At 49.9% G+C, this 26,824-nt stretch overlaps 1 protein-coding gene across 1 annotated transcript in view; it reads left to right on the forward strand.

Annotated features, from left to right (window-relative positions):
* LOC138981491 (calcitonin gene-related peptide type 1 receptor-like) overlaps positions 1 to 26,824 on the forward strand; it is a 129,469-nt gene that overhangs the window by 46,073 nt on the left and 56,572 nt on the right. Inside the window, exons 5-6 of the mRNA XM_070354431.1 lie at positions 1,387 to 1,513; positions 1,890 to 2,043. Coding sequence (XP_070210532.1) covers positions 1,387 to 1,513; positions 1,890 to 2,043 — 281 coding nt within the window. The remainder of the gene's footprint in view (positions 1 to 1,386; positions 1,514 to 1,889; positions 2,044 to 26,824) is intronic.

The following is a 26,824-nucleotide window of genomic DNA, read 5'->3' on the forward strand; positions in this document are numbered from 1 at the left end:
ACCTTCAGGTCAGACTCTTTCTAGTTGAACATCTTCAGGTCACACTGATTCTAGTTGAACACCTTCAGGTCAGACTCTTTCTAGTTGAACATCTTCAGGTCACACTCTAGTTGAACATCTTCAGGTCACACTCTAGTTGAACATCTTCAGGTCACACTCTGACTCTAGTTGAACATCTTCAGGTCACACTCTAGTTTAACACCTTCAGGTCACATTCTAGTTGAACACCTTCAGGTCACACTCTAGTTGAACACCTTCAGGTCACACTCTAGTTGAACACCTTCAGGTCACACTCTAGTTGAACACCTTCAGGTCACACTGACTCTGGTTTAACACCTTCAGGTCACACTCTAGTTGAACACCTTCAGGTCACACTGACTCTGGTTTAACACCTTCAGGTCACACTCTAGTTGAACACCTTCAGGTCACACTCTAGTTAAACACCTTCAGGTCAAACTGACTCTGGTTTAACACCTTCAGGTCACACTCTAGTTGAACACCTTCAGGTCACACTGACTCTGGTTTAACACCTTCAGGTCACACTCTAGTTGAACACCTTCAGGTCACACTGACTCTGGTTTAACACCTTCAGGTCACAGTCTAGTTGAACACCTTCAGGTCACACTGACTCTGGTTTAACACCTTCAGGTCACAGTCTAGTTGAACACCTTCAGGTCACACTCTAGTTAAACACCTTCAGGTCACACTGACTCTGGTTTAACACCTTCAGGTCACAGTCTAGTTGAACACCTTCAGGTCACACTCTAGTTTAACACTTTCAGGTCACACTGACTCTAGTTGAACACCTTCAGGTCACACTCTAGTTGAACGCCTTCAGGTCACACTGACTCTAGTTGAACACCTTCATGTCACACTGACTCTAGTTTAACACCTTCATGTCACACTCTAGTGAACACCTTTAGGTCACACTCTAGTTGAACGCCTGCAGGTCACACTGACTCTAGTTGAACACCTTTAGGTCACACTGACTCTAGTTGAAAACCTTCAGGTCACACTGACTCTAGTTGAACACCTTCAGGTCACACTGACTCTAGTTGAACACCTTCAGGTCACACTCTAGTTAAACGCCTTCAGGTCACACTCTAGTTGAACACCTTCAGGTCACACTGACTCTAGTTGAACACCTTCAGGTCACACTCTAGTTAAACGCCTTCAGGTCACACTCTAGTTGAACACCTTAAGGTCACACTGACTCTTGTTGAACACCTTCATTTCACACTCTAGGTGAACACCTTCAGGTCACACTCTAGTTGAACACTTCTAGTTAAAGGTATTTAAATCTTAAATTGGAAGGGGGGGGGGTGGTTTCTTCTGTATCGTCAGGATTGACCTTGACCTTGCTGTGTTTGTGTGTGTGACGTGCAGACAGTTGCGGTGCGAGCGGATCACGGTGCACAAGAACCTGTTCGTGTCCTACATTCTGACCGGCATCACGTGGATTCTCTACTTCGTCCTCGTAGCGCTCAACGGTGACGTCTTGCTGGCCAACCCTGTACGTCATCATTGTTACGTAATCGTCTTTACGTCATCATTGTTATCTTTACATGTCTGTATTGTTTTCTGTGTGACCCATCATTTTCGTTCTCTTTAAGCCTTTTGCAAACAGACAATGTTCCTTTCTTTGGTCTGAATTAAATGTCTACATTGTTTGAAGATGTAGAGCATGTTGTGTGGGCAGTTTGACCGATAGCGTCATATATCATACATCTGACATGTTGATTTCTTCTAAACTTCTTGGTTACTGCCTTCTGATGCCTGTTTCTGTGGCTCATATTGGATAAAGACATCCAGACCTAACGGCCTTGATCTGGTACTGCACCACGTGTAACTGTGCCTGGATGTAATGACCTTGACCTTGTCACGTGCAGATGTGGTGCCGGCTGCTGCACGTGCTGGCCCAGTACCTGACGACGTGTAACTTTGCCTGGATGTTCTGCGAGGGACTGTACCTGCACATCATCATGGCGCACGCCTTCCGCACGGGCAAGACGCTCATCCGGGTGCTGCTCTTCGTCGGCTGGGGTGAGTACCCGTCTACCCCGCCGTCTGTAAAGTGCTGTTTACATGGCACACTTCCAACCAACATTCCCTCAACTTTCACGCGTTTTTTGTCGGAGCCAAGTCACTCAACACAGGTGTGCTAGAATTTCTCGTTTTCGTCGCTGTCCTTTGTTGTCAGCCGTTGTACGTGTAACCGAGTGCCAAATGTACTTTACCCTGATCACGGGGTCAAAATTACAGAGTGCCCCTTTCTCACCAAGCTCAAACACTCAAAGCAACTGACACAAGTTAAATTACCAGGTTCTTTATTTCCATAAGATGATGAGGGGAATGTGTGGGAAAGCGGGGGTTTACCTTCAAATACAAAACTTCCAATGTATTACTCTCTAGAACAACCCAAAACAACACTCTAAATCCTTTACTCTAAAGCTATGCTTTAGATTCCCACTCTAAAACTATGCTTTAAAACAATACTTTAAATCCTCCCTCCAAACTACACTCCAAAACTCTACTCTAAATCCTCACTCTCAACTTTAGTCAAAAAAACACAAAAAAACACAATAAAACTTTAATCTAAAACAAACGAAATCTAACTGAACCCCTCTAACGAAACCAACTGAATCTAACTACACCCCTCTACCGAAACCTAACTGAACCCCTCTATCGAAACCTAACTGCACCCCTCTACCGAAATCTAACTGCACCCCTCTAACAAAACCAACTGAATCTAACTACACCCCTCTACCGAAACCTAACTGAACCCCTCTAACGAAACCTGACTAAAATCCCTCTACTAAAACCCCGTCGCACATTCCGCCATCCTGCAAATCACAGAATGCACGCCATAATTTTGTTTGTTTGGACCTAGCTATTGATGTGTACATTGTTGTTAAACAGTTGTTTGTTGTATGTGTATCAGGGTTTGCTAGTGTGTGATAGGGTTCGTGTCCGTCTGTAGATGTTAGTTTCTTTGTTAGTCCTGTGTTGACAACTCTTCGACAAGCGCTTAGAACTGTACCCACTGAATACGCGCTATATAAGCTTCATATTGATTGATTGATTGATAAGCATACATAAACAACTCAACAATTTCAACTACCACAAACTAAATCCTTTAACAACAACAAAACACATCATTCCTTCCAAATAACATGCCTACAATACAGTTCTCTCAAACACTCAAACGGTTTTCTAAAATATTCAATAAACGAAAGTTTTCCCGAACATTCAACTCACAAAACAATCTACTTGAACATTCAAATAAATCCTCCCAAAGCATGTCACAACCTTCTTCTCACTGCTTACTCATTTACAACAAGAAAAATGTGTTAACCTACCAGCAAAGAAATCTTCACATCCCGAAAGGATTTCAGCCCGTGACAGACATGTCACACAACGGCATCGAGAAAAACACGCCGCACAAAACACACGTCCTCTCCACTCAAGGATTCCAAGCAAAAGAAAGCCCCAGAAAAGAAAGCGCGCGTAATCTCGCGTAATACTTAAACATAAACCCAACCCAGAGGGGTGTTAGGTTCAAAAAGACACCAATTTTACCTATGCAAATTTAAGAATCGGCTCTTCCGCCAGACCATTTCAATACAGACAAAACACAGTCCCGGAAACCTTAGTGGATCCCCGATAGTACAGGTTTGAGTCCTCGATAGCACAGAGGTACCACGAGTTCAAACGGATGCGCAAAAGTACATGTGTACCGTAACTGTCATTCAGTCACAGTCTTACATCCGTTATCTACTTTGGTCAGCCGTTGTACGTTATCTACTTTGGAGGTCTTTCCCATTTGAACGTTTAGACGTGTTACCAGGCAATGCACCAAGCAACCTACCAGCCGACCTACCCAAGCAATCTATCAGCCGACCTACCCAAGCAACCGACCGATCGACCATTTGAAAGGAGCTAGCCGGCTAGCCAGCCTGTCTGTCTGTCTATTTGTTGTTTTTTGTCCCAAGTCTAAGAAACTATTTGGGACATGATGTGAGGATTCGCTAAAAGGCCAGCCAGCCAGCAAGCGTTGCTTTCAAGTGAACAGGTTGCCCAGGTCTCCGTGATGATAGCAGCCATCTTTGCCTCCAGTCTACTTCAGTCGCCTGTGTTCATGAACGTGTTCAGTTCACTGATCTATTGTTTGTACGGTTAGCTGCCAATATAGGGAAGTAGTACGATGACCAACTGGGAGCTTACACGGGTGGTTGACTTTCAAGCAAGATGGGACCAGGGAGCTAGCAAATTAGAGCTGCGTACCGGTTCGAATTCCCATATCGGTTTTACATCGGTCTTTTGTGTCTTACAAAACACCGGTATACCGACATTTCAGCATGAGAGACTGGTATTGGAAGTTTCCCATCACTGCAATAAAGACGTACATAGCAGCACACGGCTCACTCCATTTTGTCTCGAGCAAAATAAGGCTATGATTGTACATGCTCTGTCGTCGGAAATGCGCTCTGATCTGACAGCAAAGTCCCAGCAGTCAAGAACACACGCTCACAGGGCAAACTGGTTGCAATGATTGTATTCGGGTAATTCCATTGATGGCTACGGAAATGCACGAAGCATACCGGTACGGATAACGCCAACCGGTATTTTATCTTCAAACCGGTTAATGTTACTGCTGCCGCTCTATTGCAAATACATGACTCCTGTGGCTTTTAGGCTGAGGTGTGTGTGTGTGTGTGTGTGTGTGTGTGTGTGTGTGTGTGTGTGTGTGTGTGTGTGTGTGTGTGTGTGTTTGGTTTAAGCGTGTTTTAACAACATTAAGAACGTTAACAAGCAGACTGCTTGTCTGTGTGTTTGTGTGTGTGTTTGTGTGATTGTGTGTGTGTGTGTGTGTGTGTGTGTGTGTGTGTGTGACTGTGTGTGTGTGTATGTGTGGGTGTGTGTGTGTCTGTGTGTGTGTGTGTATGTGTTTGTGTGTGTGTGTGTGTGTGTGTGTGTCTGTGTGGGTGTATGTGTTTGTGTGTGTGTGTGTCTTGGACGAGGTTGGATGGTGCAAGAAAAAGATGGATTGGGGTTGGAGGGGTTGTGACGGGAGAGTGGGTAGAGGGGTTGTGACGGGAGAGTGGGTAGAGGGGTTGTGACGGGAGAGTGGGTAGAGGGGGTTGTGACGGGAGAGTGGGTAGAGGGGTTGTGACGGGAGAGTGGGTAGAGGGGGTTGTGACGGGAGAGTGGGTAGAGGGGGTTGTGACGGGAGAGTGGGTAGAGGGGGTTGTGACGGGAGAGTGGGTAGAGGGGGTTGTGACGGGAGAGTGGGTAGAGAGGTTGTGACGGGAGAGTGGGTAGAGGGGTTGTGACGGGAGAGTGGGTAGAGGGGTTGTGACGGGAGAGTGGGTAGAGGGGGTTGTGACGGGACAGTGGGTAGAGGGGGTTGTGACGGGAGAGTGGGTAGAGGGGGTTGGGACGGGAGAGTGGGTAGAGGGGGTTGTGACGGGAGAGTGGGTAGAGGGGGTTGTGACGGGAGAGTGGGTAGAGGGGGTTGTGACGGGAGAGTGGGTAGAGGGGTTGTGACGGGAGAGTGGGTAGAGGGGGTTGTGACGGGAGAGTGGGTAGAGAGGTTGGGACGGGAGAGTGGGTAGAGGGGTTGTGACGGGAGAGTGGGTAGAGAGGTTGGGACGGGAGAGTGGGTAGAGGGGGTTGTGACAGGACAGTGGGTAGAGGGGGTTGGGACGGGAGAGTGGGTAGAGAGGTTGGGACGGGAGAGTGGGTAGAGGGGGTTGTGACGGGAGAGTGGGTAGAGAGGTTGGGACGGGAGAGTGGGTAGAGGGGTTGTGACGGGAGAGTGGGTAGAGAGGTTGGGACGGGACAGTGGGTAGAGGGGGTTGGGACGGGAGAGTGGGTAGAGAGGTTGGGACGGGAGAGTGGGTAGAGGGGGTTGTGACGGGAGAGTGGGTAGAGAGGTTGGGACGGGACAGTGGGTAGAGGGGGTTGGGACGGGAGAGTGGGTAGAGAGGTTGGGACGGGAGAGTGGGTAGAGAGGTTGGGACGGGACAGTGGGTAGAGAGGTTGTGACGGGAGAGTGGGTAGAGAGGTTGGGACGGGAGAGTGGGTAGAGGGGGTTGTGACGGGAGAGTGGGTAGAGAGGTTGTGACGGGAGAGTGGGTAGAGGGGGTTGTGACGGGACAGTGGGTAGAGGGGGTTGTGACGGGACAGTGGGTAGAGGGGGTTGTGACGGGACAGTGGGTAGAGGGGGTTGTGACGGGAGAGTGGGTAGAGAGGTTGTGACGGGAGAGTGGGTAGAGGGGTTGTGACGGGAGAGTGGGTAGAGGGGTTGTGACGGGAGAGTGGGTAGAGGGGGTTGTGACGGGAGAGTGGGTAGAGAGGTTGTGACGGGAGAGTGGGTAGAGGGGTTGTGACGGGAGAGTGGGTAGAGGGGTTGTGACGGGAGAGTGGGTAGAGGGGTTGTGACGGGAGAGTGGGTAGAGAGGTTGTGACGGGAGAGTGGGTAGAGGGGTTGTGACGGGAGAGTGGGTAGAGGGGTTGTGACGGGAGAGTGGGTAGAGGGGGTTGTGACGGGAGAGTGGGTAGAGAGGTTGTGACGGGAGAGTGGGTAGAGGGGGTTGTGACGGGACAGTGGGTAGAGGGGGTTGTGACGGGACAGTGGGTAGAGGGGGTTGTGACGGGAGAGTGGGTAGAGAGGTTGTGACGGGAGAGTGGGTAGAGGGGTTGTGACGGGAGAGTGGGTAGAGGGGGTTGTGACGGGAGAGTGGGTAGAGAGGTTGTGACGGGAGAGTGGGTAGAGAGGTTGTGACGGGAGAGTGGGTAGAGGGGGTTGTGACGGGAGAGTGGGTAGAGGGGGTTGTGACGGGAGAGTGGGTAGAGGGGGTTGTGACGGGAGAGTGGGTAGAGAGGTTGTGACGGGACAGTGGGTAGAGGGGGTTGTGACGGGACAGTGGGTAGAGGGGGTTGTGACGGGAGAGTGGGTAGAGAGGTTGTGACGGGAGAGTGGGTAGAGAGGTTGTGACGGGAGAGTGGGTAGAGGGGGTTGTGACGGGAGAGTGGGTAGAGAGGTTGTGACGGGAGAGTGGGTAGAGGGGGTTGTGACGGGAGAGTGGGTAGAGGGGGTTGTGACGGGAGAGTGGGTAGAGGGGGTTGTGACGGGAGAGTGGGTAGAGGGGGTTGTGACGGGAGAGTGGGTAGAGGGGTTGTGACGGGAGAGTGGGTAGAGAGGTTGTGACGGGACAGTGGGTAGAGGGGTTGTGACGGGACAGTGGGTAGAGGGGTTGTGACGGGAGAGTGGGTAGAGAGGTTGTGACGGGAGAGTGGGTAGAGAGGTTGTGACGGGAGAGTGGGTAGAGGGGTTGTGACGGGAGAGTGGGTAGAGAGGTTGTGACGGGAGAGTGGGTAGAGGGGGTTGTGACGGGAGAGTGGGTAGAGGGGGTTGTGACGGGAGAGTGGGTAGAGGGGTTGTGACGGGAGAGTGGGTAGAGGGGTTGTGACGGGAGAGTGGGTAGAGGGGTTGTGACGGGAGAGTGGGTAGAGAGGTTGTGACGGGACAGTGGGTAGAGGGGTTGTGACGGGAGAGTGGGTAGAGGGGTTGTGACGGGACAGTGGGTAGAGGGGTTGTGACGGGACAGTGGGTAGAGAGGTTGTGACGGGAGAGTGGGTAGAGGGGTTGTGACGGGAGAGTGGGTAGAGGGGGTTGTGACGGGACAGTGGGTAGAGGGGTTGTGACGGGACAGTGGGTAGAGGGGTTGTGACGGGACAGTGGGTAGAGAGGTTGTGACGGGAGAGTGGGTAGAGGGGTTGTGACGGGAGAGTGGGTAGAGGGGGTTGTGACGGGACAGTGGGTAGAGGGGGTTGTGACGGGACAGTGGGTAGAGGGGGTTGTGACGGGAGAGTGGGTAGAGAGGTTGTGACGGGAGAGTGGGTAGAGGGGTTGGGACGGGACAGTGGGTAGAGGGGGTTGTGACGGGAGAGTGGGTAGAGGGGGTTGTGACGGGAGAGTGGGTAGAGGGGTTGTGACGGGAGAGTGGGTAGAGGGGTTGTGACAGGAGAGTGGGTAGAGGGGGTTGTGACGGGAGAGTGGGTAGAGGGGGATGTGACGGGAGAGTGGGTAGAGGGGGTTGTGACGGGAGAGTGGGTAGAGAGGTTGTGACGGGAGAGTGGGTAGAGGGGGTTGTGACGGGAGAGTGGGTAGAGAGGTTGTGACGGGAGAGTGGGTAGAGGGGTTGTGACGGGAGAGTGGGTAGAGAGGTTGTGACGGGAGAGTGGGTAGAGGGGGTTGTGACGGGACAGTGGGTAGAGGGGTTGTGACGGGAGAGTGGGTAGAGGGGTTGTGACGGGAGAGTGGGTAGAGGGGGTTGTGACGGGAGAGTGGGTAGAGGGGTTGTGACGGGACAGTGGGTAGAGGGGGTTGTGACGGGACAGTGGGTAGAGGGGTTGTGACGGGAGAGTGGGTAGAGGGGTTGTGACGGGAGAGTGGGTAGAGGGGGTTGTGACGGGAGAGTGGGTAGAGGGGTTGTGACGGGAGAGTGGGTAGAGGGGTTGGGACGGGAGAGTGGGTAGAGGGGTTGGGACGGGAGAGTGGGTAGAGGGGTTGGGACGGGAGAGTGGGTAGAGGGGGTTGTGACGGGAGAGTGGGTAGAGAGGTTGTGACGGGAGAGTGGGTAGAGGGGGTTGTGACGGGAGAGTGGGTAGAGGGGGTTGTGACGGGAGAGTGGGTAGAGGGGGTTGTGACGGGACAGTGGGTAGAGGGGTTGTGACAGGAGAGTGGGTAGAGGGGTTGGGACGGGAGAGTGGGTAGAGGGGGTTGTGACGGGAGAGTGGGTAGAGGGGTTGTGACGGGAGAGTAGGTAGAGGGGGTTGTGACGGGAGAGTGGGTAGAGGGGTTGGGACGGGAGAGTAGGTAGAGGGGGTTGTGACGGGAGAGTGGGTAGAGGGGGTTGTGACAGGAGAGTGGGTAGAGGGGTTGGGACGGGAGAGTAGGTAGAGGGGGTTGTGACGGGAGAGTGGGTAGAGGGGGTTGTGACAGGAGAGTGGGTAGAGGGGGTTGTGACGGGAGAGTGGGTAGAGGGGGTTGTGACGGGACAGTGGGTAGAGGGGGTTGTGACAGGAGAGTGGGTAGAGGGGGTTGTGACGGGAGAGTAGGTAGAGGGGGTTGTGACGGGAGAGTGGGTAGAGAGGTTGGGACGGGAGAGTGGGTAGAGGGGGTTGTGACGGGAGAGTGGGTAGAGGGGGTTGTGACGGGAGAGTGGGTAGAGGGGGTTGTGACGGGAGAGTAGGTAGAGGGGGTTGTGACGGGAGAGTGGGTAGAGGGGGTTGTGACGGGAGAGTGGGTAGAGGGGTTGTGACGGGAGAGTGGGTAGAGGGGTTGTGACGGGAGAGTGGGTAGAGGGGGTTGTGACGGGAGAGTGGGTAGAGGGGTTGTGACGGGAGAGTGGGTAGAGGGGGTTGTGACGGGAGAGTGGGTAGAGGGGGTTGTGACGGGAGAGTGGGTAGAGGGGGTTGTGACGGGAGAGTGGGTAGAGGGGGTTGTGACGGGAGAGTGGGTAGAGAGGTTGTGACGGGAGAGTGGGTAGAGGGGTTGTGACGGGAGAGTGGGTAGAGGGGTTGTGACGGGAGAGTGGGTAGAGGGGGTTGTGACGGGACAGTGGGTAGAGGGGGTTGTGACGGGAGAGTGGGTAGAGGGGGTTGGGACGGGAGAGTGGGTAGAGGGGGTTGTGACGGGAGAGTGGGTAGAGGGGGTTGTGACGGGAGAGTGGGTAGAGGGGGTTGTGACGGGAGAGTGGGTAGAGGGGTTGTGACGGGAGAGTGGGTAGAGGGGGTTGTGACGGGAGAGTGGGTAGAGAGGTTGGGACGGGAGAGTGGGTAGAGGGGTTGTGACGGGAGAGTGGGTAGAGAGGTTGGGACGGGAGAGTGGGTAGAGGGGGTTGTGACGGGACAGTGGGTAGAGGGGGTTGGGACGGGAGAGTGGGTAGAGAGGTTGGGACGGGAGAGTGGGTAGAGGGGGTTGTGACGGGAGAGTGGGTAGAGAGGTTGGGACGGGAGAGTGGGTAGAGGGGTTGTGACGGGAGAGTGGGTAGAGAGGTTGGGACGGGACAGTGGGTAGAGGGGGTTGGGACGGGAGAGTGGGTAGAGAGGTTGGGACGGGAGAGTGGGTAGAGGGGGTTGTGACGGGAGAGTGGGTAGAGAGGTTGGGACGGGACAGTGGGTAGAGGGGGTTGGGACGGGAGAGTGGGTAGAGAGGTTGGGACGGGAGAGTGGGTAGAGAGGTTGGGACGGGACAGTGGGTAGAGAGGTTGTGACGGGAGAGTGGGTAGAGAGGTTGGGACGGGAGAGTGGGTAGAGGGGGTTGTGACGGGAGAGTGGGTAGAGAGGTTGTGACGGGAGAGTGGGTAGAGGGGGTTGTGACGGGACAGTGGGTAGAGGGGGTTGTGACGGGACAGTGGGTAGAGGGGGTTGTGACGGGACAGTGGGTAGAGGGGGTTGTGACGGGAGAGTGGGTAGAGAGGTTGTGACGGGAGAGTGGGTAGAGGGGTTGTGACGGGAGAGTGGGTAGAGGGGTTGTGACGGGAGAGTGGGTAGAGGGGGTTGTGACGGGAGAGTGGGTAGAGAGGTTGTGACGGGAGAGTGGGTAGAGGGGTTGTGACGGGAGAGTGGGTAGAGGGGTTGTGACGGGAGAGTGGGTAGAGGGGTTGTGACGGGAGAGTGGGTAGAGAGGTTGTGACGGGAGAGTGGGTAGAGGGGTTGTGACGGGAGAGTGGGTAGAGGGGTTGTGACGGGAGAGTGGGTAGAGGGGGTTGTGACGGGAGAGTGGGTAGAGAGGTTGTGACGGGAGAGTGGGTAGAGGGGGTTGTGACGGGACAGTGGGTAGAGGGGGTTGTGACGGGACAGTGGGTAGAGGGGGTTGTGACGGGAGAGTGGGTAGAGAGGTTGTGACGGGAGAGTGGGTAGAGGGGTTGTGACGGGAGAGTGGGTAGAGGGGGTTGTGACGGGAGAGTGGGTAGAGAGGTTGTGACGGGAGAGTGGGTAGAGAGGTTGTGACGGGAGAGTGGGTAGAGGGGGTTGTGACGGGAGAGTGGGTAGAGGGGGTTGTGACGGGAGAGTGGGTAGAGGGGGTTGTGACGGGAGAGTGGGTAGAGAGGTTGTGACGGGACAGTGGGTAGAGGGGGTTGTGACGGGACAGTGGGTAGAGGGGGTTGTGACGGGAGAGTGGGTAGAGAGGTTGTGACGGGAGAGTGGGTAGAGAGGTTGTGACGGGAGAGTGGGTAGAGGGGGTTGTGACGGGAGAGTGGGTAGAGAGGTTGTGACGGGAGAGTGGGTAGAGGGGGTTGTGACGGGAGAGTGGGTAGAGGGGTTGTGACGGGAGAGTGGGTAGAGGGGGTTGTGACGGGAGAGTGGGTAGAGGGGGTTGTGACGGGAGAGTGGGTAGAGGGGGTTGTGACGGGAGAGTGGGTAGAGAGGTTGTGACGGGACAGTGGGTAGAGGGGGTTGTGACGGGACAGTGGGTAGAGGGGGTTGTGACGGGAGAGTGGGTAGAGAGGTTGTGACGGGAGAGTGGGTAGAGAGGTTGTGACGGGAGAGTGGGTAGAGGGGGTTGTGACGGGAGAGTGGGTAGAGAGGTTGTGACGGGAGAGTGGGTAGAGGGGGTTGTGACGGGAGAGTGGGTAGAGGGGGTTGTGACGGGAGAGTGGGTAGAGGGGGTTGTGACGGGAGAGTGGGTAGAGGGGTTGTGACGGGAGAGTGGGTAGAGGGGTTGTGACGGGAGAGTGGGTAGAGAGGTTGTGACGGGACAGTGGGTAGAGGGGTTGTGACGGGAGAGTGGGTAGAGGGGTTGTGACGGGACAGTGGGTAGAGGGGTTGTGACGGGACAGTGGGTAGAGAGGTTGTGACGGGAGAGTGGGTAGAGGGGTTGTGACGGGAGAGTGGGTAGAGGGGGTTGTGACGGGACAGTGGGTAGAGGGGGTTGTGACGGGACAGTGGGTAGAGGGGTTGTGACGGGACAGTGGGTAGAGAGGTTGTGACGGGAGAGTGGGTAGAGGGGTTGTGACGGGAGAGTGGGTAGAGGGGGTTGTGACGGGACAGTGGGTAGAGGGGGTTGTGACGGGACAGTGGGTAGAGGGGGTTGTGACGGGAGAGTGGGTAGAGAGGTTGTGACGGGAGAGTGGGTAGAGGGGTTGGGACGGGACAGTGGGTAGAGGGGGTTGTGACGGGAGAGTGGGTAGAGGGGGTTGTGACGGGAGAGTGGGTAGAGGGGTTGTGACGGGAGAGTGGGTAGAGGGGTTGTGACAGGAGAGTGGGTAGAGGGGGTTGTGACGGGAGAGTGGGTAGAGGGGGATGTGACGGGAGAGTGGGTAGAGGGGGTTGTGACGGGAGAGTGGGTAGAGAGGTTGTGACGGGAGAGTGGGTAGAGGGGGTTGTGACGGGAGAGTGGGTAGAGAGGTTGTGACGGGAGAGTGGGTAGAGGGGTTGTGACGGGAGAGTGGGTAGAGAGGTTGTGACGGGAGAGTGGGTAGAGGGGGTTGTGACGGGACAGTGGGTAGAGGGGGTTGTGACGGGAGAGTGGGTAGAGGGGTTGGGACGGGAGAGTGGGTAGAGGGGGTTGTGACGGGAGAGTGGGTAGAGGGGTTGTGACGGGACAGTGGGTAGAGGGGGTTGTGACGGGAGAGTGGGTAGAGGGGTTGTGACGGGACAGTGGGTAGAGGGGGTTGTGACGGGAGAGTGGGTAGAGGGGTTGTGACGGGAGAGTGGGTAGAGGGGTTGGGACGGGAGAGTGGGTAGAGGGGTTGGGACGGGAGAGTGGGTAGAGGGGTTGGGACGGGAGAGTGGGTAGAGGGGGTTGTGACGGGAGAGTGGGTAGAGAGGTTGTGACGGGAGAGTGGGTAGAGGGGGTTGTGACGGGAGAGTGGGTAGAGGGGGTTGTGACGGGAGAGTGGGTAGAGGGGGTTGTGACGGGACAGTGGGTAGAGGGGTTGTGACAGGAGAGTGGGTAGAGGGGTTGGGACGGGAGAGTGGGTAGAGGGGGTTGTGACGGGAGAGTGGGTAGAGGGGTTGTGACGGGAGAGTAGGTAGAGGGGGTTGTGACGGGAGAGTGGGTAGAGGGGTTGGGACGGGAGAGTAGGTAGAGGGGGTTGTGACGGGAGAGTGGGTAGAGGGGGTTGTGACAGGAGAGTGGGTAGAGGGGTTGGGACGGGAGAGTAGGTAGAGGGGGTTGTGACGGGAGAGTGGGGGTAGGGGGTTGTGACAGGAGAGTGGGTAGAGGGGGTTGTGACGGGAGAGTGGGTAGAGGGGGTTGTGACGGGACAGTGGGTAGAGGGGGTTGTGACAGGAGAGTGGGTAGAGGGGGTTGTGACGGGAGAGTAGGTAGAGGGGGTTGTGACGGGAGAGTGGGTAGAGAGGTTGGGACGGGAGAGTGGGTAGAGGGGGTTGTGACGGGAGAGTGGGTAGAGGGGGTTGTGACGGGAGAGTGGGTAGAGGGGGTTGTGACGGGAGAGTAGGTAGAGGGGGTTGTGACGGGAGAGTGGGTAGAGGGGGTTGTGACGGGAGAGTGGGTAGAGGGGGTTGTGACGGGAGAGTGGGTAGAGGGGTTGTGACAGGAGAGTGGGTTGAGGGGGTTGTGACGGGAGAGTGGGTAGAGGGGGTTGTGACAGGAGAGTGGGTAGAGGGGTTGGGACGGGAGAGTGGGTAGAGGGGTTGTGACGGGACAGTGGGTAGAGGGGGTTGTGACGGGACAGTGGGTAGAGGGGTTGTGACAGGAGAGTGGGTAGAGGGGGTTGTGACGGGAGAGTGGGTAGAGGGGTTGGGACGGGAGAGTGGGTAGAGGGGGTTGTCAGCGGAAATCTAACCCGTGGTTCAGTAGCATCTCTGAGCAGTTTGGCAAACTGAAACGTGAACGTCGTCAGGCGGAGAGGTGCTGGCTTAAATCCAAACTCACTGTTCACAAAGAGATTTTTGAAACCATCAAACGCAAAGTAAATGACTTAGTTGAAGGCGCTAAAACTGCTTTCTTCTCTGCCCAGATTATAGGTAGTAGAACATGCAAAGAACTTTTTCAAAATTTCAATTCTCTGCTTGGAAAACAGACGGTTTCCAGCCTCCCCACCACCCATGACCCCAAGGACCTGCCAACTGTATTTTCTGACTACTTCACTGAGAAGATCGAAACCATCAGAAATAGCTTTCCTCCACCAGTGGCTTCGCCTCCGGCTTCACAATTCTCTGGTTCTTTGTTGGATAGCTTCACTCCTGTATCTGAGCAGTTTGTTTTGAAGATTTTGAAGAACACAGTGCCAAAGTCTTGTGAGCTAGACCCCATCCCCACCAACTTGTTTTATGAAAACCTTGACCTTTTTCTTCCCATCATAACCAACATAATCAACTCTTCTCTCACTTCTGGCACTGTGCCAATGGACTTGAAAACTGCAGTAGTTAAACCTTTGATCAAGAAACCATCTCTGGATAAAAATCAGTTGAAAAACTATAGGCCTGTTTCCAACTTGCCATTCATTTCTAAAATTCTGGAAAAAGTAGTGCTTAGTCAGCTTCTCTCCCACCTTGAAACCAACAACCTCTGCAACCCTCTTCAGTCAGCGTATAGGGCTGGCCACAGCACCGAGACTGTTTTGCTTCGTGTTGTGAATGACATTCTTTCTGCTCTGGATAATGACGACCTATCAGTTCTGCTTCTCTTGGATAACTCAGCTGCGTTCGATACGATCGATCACTCTGTTCTGCTCTCTCGTCTCGAATCTGTTTTTGGCATTCACTCTACCGCTCTTCACTGGTTTAGTTCATATCTACAGGGCCGTAGTCAGTATGTGTCTGTCAATAATCTCTCATCTCCTCCATCTCCTCTCTGTTTCGGCGTTCCCCAGGGATCAGTTCTAGGCCCAGTTTTATTTGTACTATACACCACTCCTCTCTCTGCCGTCATCAAGCAACACGCAGTCAATCACTACCTCTTTGCAGACGACACACAACTCCAACAAGCATGCAAGCCTACAGAAATCCAAGCGGTGACGCACACTCTCCAAAACTGCACTTCAGATATTAAATCATGGATGACAAACAATATGCTCAAGTTAAATGATGACAAGACTGAATTTCTTCTTTTCTCTGGAGCTTCCTCTTCGATCACTTCCCTTCCAGCCTCCATCACAGTAGGTTCTAGTGACATTTCTCTCTCTGATAGTGCTAGGAATCTTGGGTTCATCATGGACTCCCACCTCTCAATGAAACAACACATCAAAAAAGTCTGTCAGACATGTTACTTTGAGATCAGAAGAATAGGTTCCATAAGAAAATTTCTCACTGTTGATGCCACTAAAACTCTCGTTACATCCTGCATTCTGTCCAGATTAGATTACTGCAACTCCCTTCTCATAGGCTGCCCTGACTCCACTCTCCAACCCTTGCAAAAAGTACAACACTCTGCTGCACGTCTCATTTTCAGAGCACAGCATCGACAACCCTGCACTCCTCTCATGAAAGAACTTCACTGGCTTCCTGTATCTGAACGTATTAGGTATAAAGCTGCCTGCTTCTGCTACAATATCATCTCTGAATCGGCACCTGCCTATCTTTCTGAACTGGTCTCTCTCTACACTCCCTCTCGCACCCTTCGTTCTTCTGATGATGCTCGACTTCTCTGTCAAGGTCGCTTTAAACGCAAGGCTCATGGCTTCCGCACGTTTTCGTATTATGGACCTCAGTTATGGAATTCACTCCCCTTTCAATTACGTCACTCTCCATCCATTTCATCTTTTAAGTCCAATTTGAAAACTCACTTGTTCCAACAACACTACGGATAGTTCCTTAGTATAGAGTCTGGGGATGTGAGATGTGCATGATGTGTTGTTTGAATCTGACAGTGATTGTATGATTTTTGTATACATGTATTGTTGTCCCGCGCTTTGAACTTTTGATAAGGCGCTTTATAAATGCCCGTTATTATTATTATATTGTGACGGGACAGTGGGTAGAGGGGTTGTGACAGGAGAGTGGGTAGAGGGGTTGTGACGGGAGAGTGGGCAGAGGGGTTGTGACGGGAGAGTGGGTAGAGGGGGTTGTGACGGGACAGTGGGTAGAGGGGTTGTGACGGGACAGTGGGTAGAGGGGTTGGGACGGGAGAGTGGGTAGAGGGGTTGTGACAGGAGAGTGGGTAGAGGGGGTTGGGACGGGACAGTGGGTAGAGAGGTTGTGACGGGAGAGTGGGTAGAGGGGGTTGGGACGGGAGAGTGGGTAGAGGGGTTGTGACGGGAGAGTGGGTAGAGGGGTTGTGACGGGAGAGTGGGTAGAGGGGGTTGTGACGGGAGAGTGGGTAGAGGGGGTTGTGACGGGAGAGTGGGTAGAGGGGGTTGTGACGGGAGAGTGGGTAGAGGGGTTGTGACGGGAGAGTGGGTAGAGGGGTTGTGACGGGAGAGTGGGTAGAGGGGTTGTGACGGGAGAGTGGGTAGAGAGGTTGTGACGGGAGAGTGGGTAGAGGGGGTTGTGACGGGAGAGTGGGTAGAGGGGGTTGTGACGGGAGAGTGGGTAGAGGGGGTTGTGACGGGAGAGTGGGTAGAGGGGGTTGGGACGGGAGAGTGGGTAGAGGGGGTTGTGACGGGACAGTGGGTAGAGGGGGTTGTGACGGGAGAGTGGGTAGAGGGGGTTGTGACGGGAGAGTGGGTAGAGGGGGTTGTGACGGGAGAGTGGGTAGAGGGGTTGGGACGGGACAGTGGGTAGAGGGAATTGTGACGGGAGAGTGGGTAGAGGGGGTTGTGACGGGAGAGTGGGTAGAGGGGTTGTGACGGGAGAGTGGGTAGAGGGGTTGGGACGGGAGAGTGGGTAGAGGGGGTTGTGACGGGAGAGTGGGTAGAGGGGGTTGTGACGGGAGAGTGGGTAGAGGGGGTTGTGACGGGAGAGTGGGTAGAGGGGTTGTGACGGGAGAGTGGGTAGAGGGGGTTGGGACGGGAGAGTGGGTAGAGGGGGTTGTGACGGGAGAGTGGGTAGAGGGGGTTGTGACGGGAGAGTAGGTAGAGGGGGTTGTGACGGGAGAGTGGGTAGAGGGGGTTGTGACGGGAGAGTGGGTAGAGGGGTGTGTGGCAGGGGGGGGGGGGGGTGCGTGGGACGGTTTGTGCGAGATCTTGGCAAAGTGAGCCTGTCTCTGTGGCTTGTCAGCGTCTTTTCACTTCCCTTGATGCGCGCAGAATCCGCGATGACAGTAAACGTCTGAACACAGCGACAAATTGAATTTCCTTATTCCGATCAGTCATAGGGCTTAGGTTGCACGTCGGCTTGTCATACCGGTGATCTTTCTACAATTACGGACATAACTCGGGGGGGGGGGGAGGGGGGGCTAGGCGTTATGAGGATGGCAGAGACGCTGGCCCGAGAAGCAAAAGACTGAACGGACGGATGGCAGGTTTCTGAAATCTGTACGACAGGGATTTGCCTGTTTACAGGCACACTCCGCCCCGTGAAACAATTATCTTTTTACCGTCTTAGATTTGGTCAGGCTTTAATAAAATAAAACTCCCTCCACTAGGTCACATACCGGAAAACAACAACCTGACCGTGCTGTTGTGACTTTTCATTTCTTGATCAATTAATATCCGAAAAAAGCACTGTTCACTGCCATGTACAAAATCAATTCCTTTAAAAATCTGACTGTGCACAGAGATCTACCGGGCTGTCGATGTGTGGTATGTGACCAAGTGGAGGGAGGGTCTGATCCCATGTAAAAACCTGACTGTGCACAGAGATCTACCGGGCTGTCGATGTGTGGTATGTGACCAAGTGGAGGGAGGGTCTGATCCCATGTAAAAACCTGACTGTGCACAGAGATCTCCCGGGCTGTTGATTTGTTGTATGTGACCAAATGGAGGGAGGGTCTGATCCCATGTGAAAGCCTGGCTGTGCACAGAGATCTACCGGGCTGTCGATGTGTGGTATGTGACCAAGTGGAGGGAGGGTCTGATCCCATGTAAAAACCTGACTGTGCACAGAGATCTACCGGGCTGTCGATGTGTGGTATGTGACCAAGTGGAGGGAGGGTCTGATCCCATGTGAAAGCCTGGCTGTGCACAGAGATCTACCGGGCTGTCGATGTGTGGTATGTGACCAAGTGGAGGGAGGGTCTGATCCCATGTAAAAACCTGACTGTGCACAGAGATCTACCGGGCTGTTGATTTGTTGTATGTGACCAAGTGGAGGGAGGGTCTGATCCCATGTGAAAACCTGACCAGATCTGAGACAGTGAGGCGAGCTGTTTTCACGCGGCGGAGTGTGCCTTTAAAGGAGCTGTCAGCGACAACATTGGGGTGTGCACGTTAAAGATCCCACGATTGACAAAAGGGTCTTTCCTGGCAAAATTGTATAGGCATAGATAAAAATGTCCACCAAAATACCCGTGTGACTTGGAATAATAGGCCGTGAAAAGTAGGATATGCGCCGAAATGGCTGCGATCTGCTGGCCGATGTGAATGCGTGATGTATTGTGTAAAAAAAATTCCATCTCACACGGCATAAATAAATCCCTGCGCCTTGAATATGTGCGCGATATAAATTGCATAAAATAAAAATTAAAAAAATAAAAGATAAATCCCTGCGCTTAGAACTGTACCCACGGAATACGCGCGATATAAGCCTCATATTGATTGAACATTACAAGAAAGGGGGAGGGGTGTTGGTTTGGAGATAACAGCGAAGCGAGGGTGCATTTCCTGGAGAGAGGGTTGGTTTTTTTTTTTTTTTGGGGGGGGGGGGGAGGTGCGGGTCCAAACCGACATTTCTTTACAGGTCCGAATCCTGATTCTTATAGAATACGGTCACTGTGTGCCACCATTCAATCTGACCAAGTCTTTAAAAAAAAACTGTCATAAAAAATAGGCCAATATAAGATGGTGGCTTTTTGGTCGGTCTGAGGGGGGAGCAAATCGTCTTCTATTTCATCTTTCGGCCTCGGTTGATAAAGTTGTAACAGAAGGCAAGGGCTCCCCGAGCACCGACAAAACATGCTGGTTCGGCATCAAGCCACAAAACATCGTTTCTCTCAACATTTAGGTAGTGCAAAAATACGCACAAACATTTAAAGGGAGCCATGCCTGTGAACGTATTTTTTAGAGTGCAATTCAGGGCCCCATGGCACGTCAGAAGTTCAAGCCATCACCTTATACTTTTATGTGATGTCAAACGTAAACTTTTCAACGCGTTTCAACGCTTTTCAAAGATGCACAGAGCTGACATCATAATATCTGCAAGGTCAATAAAATGTCAGCATTATTATGCCGTTTTTGTTTTTGTGCGTTTTAAGTCTTTTCGTTGTGCAATTTGCGATTGCACAGCTTAGTTGCAAATTCACCAAACAACATTTGCCATCATTTTCACGAGTTTTCATTCATAATCAGCCGGATAACAATTATGTGACACATCCGATAATTGATGTAGCTTATCAAAATAAGAGTCAGTCAGGCTGTTTGTTTGATTTGTGGAACCATCTCGGATTTGGATCCGTATTTCCCAGTACAACGACTGTAAACATTCACTCTCAAAGACCCAAACGATGCTGAAAATGACTGCGACGACTCATGATCAATATGTAATTAAGCTGTGCAGTGGCAAATTGCGCAGCGAAAATCCTTAAAACACTTGAAAGAAAATGCCCCTGCTAAAAACTTACTGAACTCGGCAGGTCTGTGCATTGTTAGAATGGAAGAAAAGCGACGCACATGTTACGTGTGACGTCATAGACAAGTATGACGTGATATATTGAACTTATGACGCGCTTTGGGGCCCCGAATTACATTCTACAAATCACGTTCAAAATATGGCTTCCTCTCGCTTATTGTGCGTACTTTTGCACAACCAAAATGATGGCAAGAACGTTGTTTTGTGGCTTGTTGTCAGACCATCGTTTTTGTCGGTGCTCGGGGAGCATATCGCGTTATGTCACATCTTTATCAACCTCGGACTTTGGCCTCGAAGATGATATGCTTCCCTTGGACGGACAAAAAAAGCTGGCCTGACAACGAGCCACCAAACATAATGTCTGGTTTCCGGTCTTTCACTATTATTATTATTCGCTCCGTGTGTAAAGCACGAGCTCTCAGCAATTAATAAGCCGCGTGCTTTGTTCTCTTTCATCTCCAGGCTACAGGAGACGGGATTGGTCTTCATATAATACAGCGGTTAAAATGAAGTCGGGAACATAACGTGGACACGGCAAACATTGACAATGCGTTATGCACATGCGTGAAGGGAAGTGGCGTTTCACTGAGGCTGACTTGTACTGAAATGCATTTGCTTTACGCATTGTGACCTTCAGTCAGAAAGCCCCACTGACTTATCAGTTGTCATTTTAATCTCGCTCTTCATGTTTTCTGACCTAAAAATGGACGCGCTTTGCTCAGGGCTTGGAAACGACATTATTGTGGTTTGATAGTCTGTCATGGGAGGCATCTGGCGAAAATACAGACACAAATCATTGCCGCTTGCAAACTTCTCGGGTTGACAGGTTCAAACATAGAACTGGCAAAAATCGTGTTTGGGATAAACGGTCATTCGAAAACGACATAATTTTCTGACGTGTTTTCCCCCACGTTAGACCATGGAAGCAGATGTTAGGAATGCTTCTATCCACAAATATTTACTCTCTCTGTTTCTCTCTCTCTCCCTGTCTGTCTCTGTCTCTATGTGTATGTCTGTATGTCTGTCTCTGTCTCTCTCTCTCTCTCTCTCTCTCTCTCTCTCTCTCTCTCTCTCTCTCATTCACACCACATATATCCCTGAAGATCACTGCTACGTTAGAATCTGTGTTCACAGTCTCTCTCTGCATCCCGTTTTTACGTAGAGGGGGGAATCGAGACGAGGGTGTGGTGTATGTGTGTGTGTGTGTGTGTGTGTGTGTAGAGCGATTCAGAGAAAACTACTGGACCGATCTTCATGAAACTTGACATGAGAGATCCTGAGTATGGTATCTCCAGACATTTTTTCATTTTTTTGATAAATGTCTTTGATGACGTCATATCCGGCTTTTCGTGAAAGTTGAGGCGGCACTGTCACGCTCTCATTTTTCAACCAAATTGGTTGAAATTTTGGTCAAGTAATCTTCGACGAAGCCCGGACTTTGGTATTGCATTTCAGCTTGAAGGCTTAAAAATTAATTTATGAGTTTGCTCATTAAAGTTGTCATTAAAATCGATTTTTCGCAAACAGATTTAAAATTGATTGCATCGTATACTTCATCACATTCTGAATCTAAAAATATATACATAATTATGTCATGTTTACTCTTAAAATGTGATCACAATTAACGAAAATAGATTAATTAATCTTACGATTAAAATTTAAGAAATCGATCCAAAAATGATTTCATCTTATTCTTTATCATTTCCTGATTCCAAAAACATATAGATATGATAGGTTGTATTCAAAACAAGCTCAGAAAGTTAACAAGAATACAGAAAAGCGCGCTTTCCTGCTTAGCACAATACGCTACCGCGCTAATCTGGCGTGTCAATATCACTACGTTTTGCACGTGGGAGGTGAGCGATTTCCTTCACGCGGGGATTGACGAAGCTGTACTGTCTTGGTGAAAAAATACAGTGCGTTCATCCCGTGAGTTCGACAGCTTGACTAAATGTAGTCATTTCGCCTTACGCGACTTGTTGTTTAATCTGCCTGTCTGTCCGTCTGTAGCCCCCCCTTCCCCGTCCTCCCATTCCATTCCTTCGTCACATTATCTGGACCTTCCTTAGCCCCCGACCCCCCACCCCCACCACTTCCGTCTCATCCATCGCAAACCTTGCATCAATACAGTGTTCTATCCGAGTCAGAGGTCGTTGTAGTTTACATTTAGTACACTGCATGGCAACCAGTAGACCACCCGGTGTAAACAAAGCCGGTAGGTCACGTGATTTCAGTCGGAGCTTCAGAGTGCGAGGTCCTCACTAGTTACACCTTCAAATGTACAACTGTTTACTGGTGCAAATGTACAACTGTTTCCTGGTGCAAATGTACAACTGTTTCCTGGTGCAAATGTACAACTGTTTCCTGGTGCAAATGTACAACTGTTTACTGGTGCAAATGTACAACTGTTTCCTGGTGCAAATGTACAACTGTTTACTGGTGCAAATGTACAACTGTTTACTGGTGCAAATTGCCGGGCAGGGGGGTGGGAGGTCAAGCGATTCAAGCCTGAGATGATGAGTCCTAAGTCCATCTGTATTTACTGGTGCAAATGGCCAGGCGCCGTGAGCAGGGGGGTATGTGTATACATGCTAAAAGCTTTGTACTGGGTGGAACTGTGTATGTTCCTGTATATTGCTTGCTTTTCTTAGTAGATCTCTCAATGACGATCACAGATGTAGGTAGTTTTCTTACAAACTGCCCCCTTGCTTATTATTGTTTGGGTAGGCGGCATGCCCGCTTTTATCCACTCAACTGTGTTGCTGTCTTACAGTGAACTATCTATCTTTGCTTTAACTGACGATGGGTGCTTCATAGTTGAGTGGGTTTATAATCTGACGTCAAGTGGCTTTATATTCGTAATTAAGCAGCAGAGAAAATAGACTTTGAACTCGATCTGACTTTGACGCAGCTGGGAAGAGGTGCTTTGCCTGTTGATATCAGCAGATAATATGAGTTATTTCTAATATGCTGACTGTTAGCAAATGATAACAGACATGTCGACACAATGGATATCAACAAGTGTGTACGTGGGAGTTTCAGCCCATGAAGGCAGACGAAGACAAAAACCTTGCCATTGTGAGTCTCAAGAGGGCTGCTCTGCCATTGTACAAAACAGGAAGCCATCTGCGTTCTGACTCTCGGGGGATCTCACGTTAAGTGCCGCGGTGTCAGCAAGAGTGTCCTGAACCAGCCCCGCTCAGACTGTAGATGAGAGTTTTGTCAGATTGGTGAAACTTGTTCAACTTGTGTAACTTGTGTAACTTGTCAAACTGAAAGTTGTGTAAATCACCCACCTTACCGCTCTGGTGACTCTGCGGGACTGTTTTCACAGTACTAATCCGCTATAGGACATAAACACATCCATTGGAATGATCAGCCGTCACGCGCCAGTAACTAACCGGTAGAGATGGCTAGCCTAGACAACTGCATGACTGTCAGAATACTCCAAGGACTATAGTTACATCCTAAGCGTGTAGTTGTCTGTTAGAACGTCGTGTTTCTTTCTTTTTTTTTGGTGGGGGGGAGTTGGAGTGGTGTGGCGTGTGTGTGTGTGTGTGGTGTGTGTGTGTGTTTGTGTGTGTTTGTGTGTGTGTGTGTGTGTGTGTGTGTGTGTGTGTGTGTTTGTGTGTGTGTGTGTGTGTGTGTGTGTGTCGCTTCAAGATACTCTTCCCCCACCCTTTTCTCCACCAAGCGCACGTTCTTAAAAACAATTCACTACTTTAAAAGATATTAGTTCGTCCATTTGCTCTCACACCAAACATCAAAAACTTAAAACAACAAAGAAACTGATATAGTAAATATTTTCTGCCGCGAAAGACCAGTGTGTATTACGATAAATTGAATATAGAAGGGTTTTGTAACGCTCTTTCACAAGTTGATTGGACACGTATGGTGACGAATGAAATGTTTAATGATAGTATTGATGTTTTTAGTAGAACCTTTATGAATGTTGCAAAGCAGTTCATGCCTGTTAAAGAAGTTATTGTACGCCCTAAAGACGCACTCTGGATTACCCCAGAAATCTTAAAGTTAATCGACGAGAGAGATAAAACTCACCTGAGAGCAAAAACGAGTAACGCTTTAGAAGATTGGCTGAGTTATCGTCAGACGCGTAATCGTGTTACAGCAGCTAAGCGAGACAGAGTCCAGCAATTTTACATTGAGTTAGACGAACGCATTTCCGACCAAGGTTCCTTTGGTACTAAAAAGTGGTGGCAGTTGGTAAAGTCATTCATGGACAAGAAAGGACTTGGTGTTGATGAAATTCCTCCGATTAATTTTGAAGGCAAGATTTACCAGTCAAACCAGGAAAAAGCTAACGTTCTGAACAATTTGTTCATACAAAATTCCGTTCTTAAAACCCCAGACGACAATTTGCCTCAAGCTGATTTTTTCGACAGCGAACTTAATGAGATTTATCTTACAGTCGAAGAGGTCAAAGGGGTTATTAAAGGCCTTGATAAAGGTAAAGCCACTGGTCCGGATCTTATTCACAATAGACTTCTAGTTGCTGCTGTTGACGCCATAGCAGAACCCCTGACATATTTGTTTAATAGAAGCCTTAGAGAAGGTATATATCCTAGCTTGTGGAAGACGGCTCATGTCACTCCTATTTACAAAGCCGGCCCAGCAGATTGTTGAACAATTATCGACCAATTTCATTATTAAGTTGTGTTGGGAAGGTAATGGAGCGCTGTGTCCACAGCCATGTTTACACCTTTTTACAGCGAAATGTTATATTAACACCGGCACAGTCAGGATTTATTCCTGGTGACTCTACCATTTGTCAACTGGCTTCTATTTATGACGAGTTCTGTTTAAATTACGATATGGGAATTACCACTCAAGCTGTTTTTTGTGATGTGTCAAAGGCATTTGAAAAAGTCTGGCACAAAGGGTTATTATATAAACTGGAACTAGTAGGAATTAGAGGACAATTGTTGAAATGGTTTCACGATTATTTAACAAATCACCACCAGGCTGTTGTTATTAAGGGTGCTAAGTCTGCATTAAAATGTATCCCGGCAGGTGTTCCACAAGGTTTTGTTCTAGGCCCTTTGTTATTCCTGATATATATTAACGACATTGTGAATGATACTGAATCTGTTATAAAGTTGTTTGCTGATGACACGAGCATGTCCATGTCCTTAGAAGATCCAACTAGACGAGCGCAGATTTTGAACGCAGACCTAAATAAAATTAATACCTGGGCAAAACAGTGGAAAGTTAAATTTAACGAAGCAAAAACGGAACTGTTAGACGTGATAATATACCAACCGAACCAATTATTTTTAATAATAATGTTTTGGAAAACGTGAACCAACATAAACATCTTGGCGTAATCTTGCAGAATAATTGTAAGTGGGACTTCCAAGTGAGAAGCATCGTAAAAAAGGTCACCTTATTAATTAATTGTTTAAGATATTATAAATATAGATTAAATCGTAAAAGTCTGGAAACTATGTATAAATCTTTCATTCTTCCACATTTTGACTACGCAGACATCCTATGGGACAACTGCACCGAGTACTGGTCAACTGCACTGGAAAAATTACATTTGGAAGCCATTCGGACTATAATCGGTGGTGTGCGCGGCACCAGCCACGAAAAGCTGTATAAAGAAAGCGGATTTTGTAACCTAAAAGAAAGACGGAGCAGACACAAACTGATTTTATATTACAAGATGGTATATGGCAAATGCCCTCATTACTTATCACATCTTTTGCCACCTTTAACTTCTGATGTTAACCCATATCATCATAGAAGACCATTAGAAAGAAGAGTCCCCATGTGCAAAACTGAATTATACCGTCGATCTTTTATACCATCTACTACTGTCCTGTGGAACACCTTGCCAGACAACATCAAAACAACTAACTCAATCAGCGACTTCAAACGCTATTTATCTATTCCTGATTATAACGTACCTGCCTATTATTACTGTGGTAAAAGACTGGAAGAGATTCACCACTGCAGAATGCGCCTAAACATGAGTAATTTGAATTCTGACTTGTGTAAACGCCACTTACAGGGAAACCCACAGTGCGCTTGCGGCTACCAGAACGAAACAGCTGACCATTATTTGACACATTGTCCTTTGTACGTAGATGCTCACCTGCCTACAATAAACGCACTTCCTGTAAATTACAGACATGTTGAAATATTGTTAAATGGTAGCGAAAACCTTTTTCTTTGCACCAACAAGCTTATTTTTGAAAGTGTCCAATCGTTTATCCATGAATCTGGTCGTTTTTGTTGATTTGACTCAGTACCCATATTCATGCCAACAACCCTTGTTTTATATGCATTTTTCAAATATATATTTAGCGAGCTACTGCTTATTTGCCACAGGATTGTAGTTTGTAATGTACTATGTATATTCTTTTTTGTATGTGTAACCGAGTGCCAATTTACTTTACTCTTTCTTACCGAGCTCAAACACTCAAGCAAACGACACAAGTTATATTACCAGGTTCTTTTATTCCATACGATGAAATGGGGAATGTGTGGGATAACGGGGGTTTACTTTCAAATACAAAACTTTCAATGTATTACTATAGGACTAAACAACTCCAAAAAGAAAACGCTCTCAACTCTTCACTCTAAAACTACATTCTAAATTCTCCCTCTAAAGCTACCCTTTAAAAACACACTAAATCCTTCCTCCAAACTACACTCTACTCTAAATCCTCACTCTCAACTTTAATCCAAAAAAAACCACAATGAGACTCTAATCTAAAACAAACGAAATCTAAAAAAAACAACCTAAAAACAATTCTTCAAAAAAAAACCAAATCTACAAAAACTCTAACAAAACCTGACCAAAATCCCTCCACTAAAACTAACTGCTCCCCTCTAACGAAATCTAGTCTACGAAAACCTAACGAAACTAAAACCCATCTAAAAAACCCGTCTACTGAACCCAGCTAAAAAGAACTAACTAAAACCCCGTCGCACACTCAGCCATCCTGCAAAGCACAGAATGCACGCCGTAAGCATACGTAAACAAATCAACAATTTCAAATACCACAAACTAACTCGTTGAACAACAAAACACATCATTCCTACCAAATAACATGCCTACAATACCGTTCTCTCAAACAACGGTTTTCTAAAGCATTCAACAAACAAAAGTCTTCCCAAACATTCCAACTCACAAAACAATCTACTTGAACAT

The sequence above is a fragment of the Littorina saxatilis genome, linkage group LG12 (assembly GCF_037325665.1).
Source record: "Littorina saxatilis isolate snail1 linkage group LG12, US_GU_Lsax_2.0, whole genome shotgun sequence".
Taxonomy (NCBI): Eukaryota; Metazoa; Mollusca; class Gastropoda; order Littorinimorpha; family Littorinidae; genus Littorina; species Littorina saxatilis.